This window comes from Colobus angolensis, unplaced genomic scaffold (assembly GCF_000951035.1).
Source record: "Colobus angolensis palliatus isolate OR3802 unplaced genomic scaffold, Cang.pa_1.0 Scaffold7, whole genome shotgun sequence".
Lineage (NCBI taxonomy): Eukaryota > Metazoa > Chordata > Mammalia > Primates > Cercopithecidae > Colobus > Colobus angolensis.
The window spans coordinates 509572-514045 of NW_012120709.1; the positions used below are offsets into that span (position 1 = coordinate 509572).

The following is a 4474-nucleotide window of genomic DNA, read 5'->3' on the forward strand; positions in this document are numbered from 1 at the left end:
ACAAAATGACCTGAATTAGTTGGAGAGATTTTTCACCCTCTGTAACTGCTATGGCATCACTTTCCTTAGTGGTGAAGTGAATCACATTTAGTACCTCTTTTCACAGCCAAGAGCATTTTTTTTTGTTTTTAAAGGTAAAAAGTCTTATTCCTTTTTCCTAGGAACTTGTCAGGATACTTTAGTGACCATTCCCTCACTATTACTCTCATCCAGACCCCCCTAACTGATGCATGAGAAGAGCCACTAGCTGATGTGGCCGACAGCTCAGTCTGAGCCAGCATGGCTTGTGCAGGCGTAGGTAGCACGGCATCACCCCAGACACTGTCTGCCCTGGTAGCTTCCATTCCCTCATGGAGAGCACTGCTCTCCCCTGACTTAACCCTCTGCTTTGTTCAAATACTAGAAATATTAAATTTCAAGTGCAATAAAGATGTGGGCAGATCTGCCTGAGAATATTTCACAGGACAATGCCTTCCACTAAGTTAATGGTACTTGCTCAAATAACACTTATGCTCAAGTTAGGTACAGAAAAAATATTTTTAAGAAAGTCAATAGAATGTTATATTGCAAGTTTTGACTTAGGCCTCTTCAAAAGTGCTATATGAGGCAGTCACTAACCAAACGTCTGTCTCTTATAATTTGACACATTCCAGGTATGACTATTCTAATGGTCATGAGTATCAATGAGTCAAGTATTTGTTTCTACCTATGAAGAAATGTCGGGCTGTTGTACTCCCAAGATCTATAACTTCCTTAGAGAATTTTAAAGTAAAGCTGTTGCATATGGCTAAAAGAAGGAATAATCTCAGGGATCTTTTTACAGAGTATTATAAAGAAGATTGGGATTATTTAACTTAAATCTGAAGATGTCTAATTCTTATTTCTCCCTGAAAACAAGTAAAAAACAGAAACTTAACATGAGCTACTAAGATATCTGGAATTACCCATTCAGAAATGTTTCACAGGAACCAAAGTTAAGATAAAATATTGTTAATGAGAAATCCTGGAATTGACATTCCACATTAAATACATTTCTATACTTTACTGTAAGGTTCAGCTGACCACGCTACCTAAAACAAATTCTTTAATATTTTCAGGATGTAGTTTAAAACAATTTTTAACCCTTTTCCTCCTAGAAATGGGCACACATGTATGTATGAAAGAGAAGAAAAAGAAAGGGAGAAAGGGAGAGGGGGAAATGGGGGCAGAGAGAGAGAGAACACCATTAAGGATACAGAATAATAAAGGAAATTACTACCACTTAATGGGAACATAATCTTTTGAAATCTTTGCTACAACTGGAATAAAAAACTCAATAATTCTGACAGGTTATTCTACTCTTTTAAATAAGAACATATCTGTTCAAACTAATAGGTAGTCTTTTAAGAAGCATTAGGAAAAAACATACATAGTAACAAACAGTGAATTTAGGCACAGGTTCACATAAATTGTTTTACTTTCAGGAAACCTGGAACCTCTAAGAAATTACTCAAATTACGAAGAAGTTAAATTTTATAAGCTCTTTCCCTCAAGTTTGGTTAAATGTAACCATATTAAAATACTGACAGTTTTTGATCATGAAGCAGAAATGTAAAATGGTAGCTTTACTTTAATCTTTACTCAAGAATGATATTGGAACAAAGCTCTTACTATAACAACCAGGTTAAAAAAACAAGGTGAATCAATGTTATTGTTTATGTCCTTGAGCTAGAACTTTCTTACTTATGGAGTCATGCTCAGGAAACAATACTTAAAATCTTAAACTGTAAACTCTTAGCTTGTAACATTTTGATTTTTCCTGTTATCTTGCATGTTTCTCAGTGCCATTAAATATATTATCTTCTGTTTCTTCTTAAAGAACTAGTGTTCATAAAAGGATCATCATCGTCATCCTGAAATGAGATACAAATGTTGTATTACTGATTGTTCCTTGCTTCACTCAAACAAGACAGAAGTTCTTATGGGCAAAACAATACCAGTGAGGGTCATTTCACATGGGGTAGACTTTATTTTTCTATTTCCTTTATAACTGTGAAATATGTAAGTACAATTAAATTCTTAATTGGCATTAAAATGAAAATTTATCCTGCTGTGTGTGCATGTATCTACAATATACCACACACATTTCTCTCACTAACCTTAATAAAGACAAATGAAGTATAGGTAAACCAGAAAAAAAATTCCTCAAGTCATTTCATATTTGGTTTTTGAATAGATCTTCTCATTTACATTTTATTACAGTTGTATCTACTCTTCTGGAAATTCACAGCAAAAAAATAATGAAGCCACATGGAGATCTAACTCAGAAAGAGCTGTAATTTTTATTTCCCATTACCCATTTAATGCTAGAAATAGCTAGCTACTCTCACACTCATGTAGAAAACAACCTAGCAAAGCAAGCTTTCAAATAGTTTTTTGGATAAAAAAAGAAATACTTGCAGTATTTCAAGAGTTCCCATGCCAATGGGCTACAGATTGTATGCATGGTAAGAATAAATAGGAATATGAGATATTAACTAATAATTTAATTAAAGAGAATGAAAACAAACCTCAGATAAGCCCAATTATACAATTTTATGAAGACAACATAAAATCAATTCTTATGTATTCTATAAATATTCAGAAAACAAAGCAAATTTGTTTGTAAATTTTTTATTTGTGTTTAAGACATTAAAAAAAGAAATTATTTGATGCTAGGCTTTCTTAGTGGTATCAGCACTTCCAAATGTTAGCTAAACTAATTATCTCTGGTGAGAAATGGATGCCTTAAAAAATATAAATTCATTTGCATTTATTGATTCATTTTCTGCTACTATCAAAGGCAAAACTTAAATAAACCAGAGACAAATCCAAATGAAGTCTAATAGATAATTTGCTAATAGTTTGTCTTCGCAGTTAACATGAACAAGTATACAAATTTTTAACTGTAACATATAACCACATGAATATCCAGATGTTCTGGAATAAACAAACAATAATTGCTCACTTCCCTCCTGAAAGCAACCTGTTAGTATTTAATAGGTAGAATGAGCTCTTGCTGCTATTTTTCTTGACTGCCTGAGTTGAGTCCTCTCAAGCTGTTTTAAACCACAGCTGAAATATAGGGAACATGGCGGCAGCAGCCAAAGCTAAAAATGAAAGGCGTAAGTCACAGGCTACATGTAACACAGATAAACCTTCAAGAACTTACGCTATGTGAAATAAGCCAGTCACAAAAAGGCAAATACTCTATGATTCTACTTATATGAAGTACCTAGAGTAGTTGAATTCATAGAAAGAGAAAGTGGAATGGTAGTTACCAGAGGATGAAGATGGGGAAATGGAGACTTGCTATTTCAGGGATACAGATTTTCAATTTTGCAAAATGAAAAAGTACTAAAGATCTGTTTAATATGGATCTATTTAACACTACCGAACTGTACACTTAATAATGGTTAGTTTTATGTTATGCTTTTGCTACAATTAACAATTTTTTTAAATAAAAAAAAATAAATGAAAGGGGTGATGGGCCTAAGAGAAACACCTTCAAGCAATTCAACAAAAATGAGCAAAGGCCCTTCAAATGGTAGCCATGAAGGAAAGGGGAAGGGCAGCATCCTTCAGTCATGTAGTTTTATTTAAACTTAATTGAAACAGCAAATTAATAAAGGCAAGAGGCAAGTCCTGACTTATAATTCTTCCTCTTCCTCCTCCTCCTCATTCATGGTGGAGGAGATATCATGGTTACAGACATGATCTGGAATTTGAGTTTTTTCCAGACATCCTCCCAGAGAACATTTCAGACAATGCCTGAATACCTCCATGTCATGAAATTACCATGTGCCACCCTCTACATGACACTTGTAGAGCATATAGTGAGTACTTAATAAATATTCATTAAAGTAATATTAAAAGCTCTTGGGATATCATCACCATCATCATCATCATCATCATCATCATCTCTCCAAATATAAGTAAATGGAAGAAGCTAAAAAAATTCTGATCCCACTGTTAACTGGGCAAATAAGAGCTGAGTAAATATCATATTTTAAAAATCTACAGGACTTTTATATCTGAGGTAATTACATTGATGGGCACTCAACAAAGCTACTTCTTAACTCTTAACATTAACTATAGTTCAAAGGAAGGTTATCAATGAAACTACTTTTTTTTTTAAGACGGAGTTTTGCTCTTGTTGCCCAGGCTGAAGTGCAGTGGTGCAATCTCAGCTCACCGCAACCTCCACCTCGCGGGTTCAAGCAATTCTCCTGCCTCAGCCTCCCGAGTAGTTGGGATTACAGGCATGTGCCAACATGCCTGGCTAATTTTGTATTTTTAGTAGAGATGGGGTTTCTCCATATTGGTCAGGCTGGTCTTGAACTCCTACCTCAGGTGATCCGCCTGCCTCAGCCTCCTGAGTAGTTGGGATTATAGGTACCCACCACCATGCCTGGCTAATTTTTGTCTTTTTAGTAGAGTTGGGGTTTCACCATGT

General features: G+C 34.7%; 1 protein-coding gene across 1 annotated transcript in view; it reads right to left on the minus strand.

Moving 5' to 3' along the window:
- Positions 1-1442: 1442 nt before the first annotated feature.
- Positions 1443-4474, minus strand: part of MRE11A (MRE11 meiotic recombination 11 homolog A (S. cerevisiae)) — an 85937-nt gene continuing 82905 nt past the window's right edge. Inside the window, exon 20 of the mRNA XM_011926570.1 lies at positions 1443-1892. Within this exon, the coding sequence (XP_011781960.1) occupies positions 1836-1892 (57 nt within the window). The 3' untranslated portion in view covers positions 1443-1835. The remainder of the gene's footprint in view (positions 1893-4474) is intronic.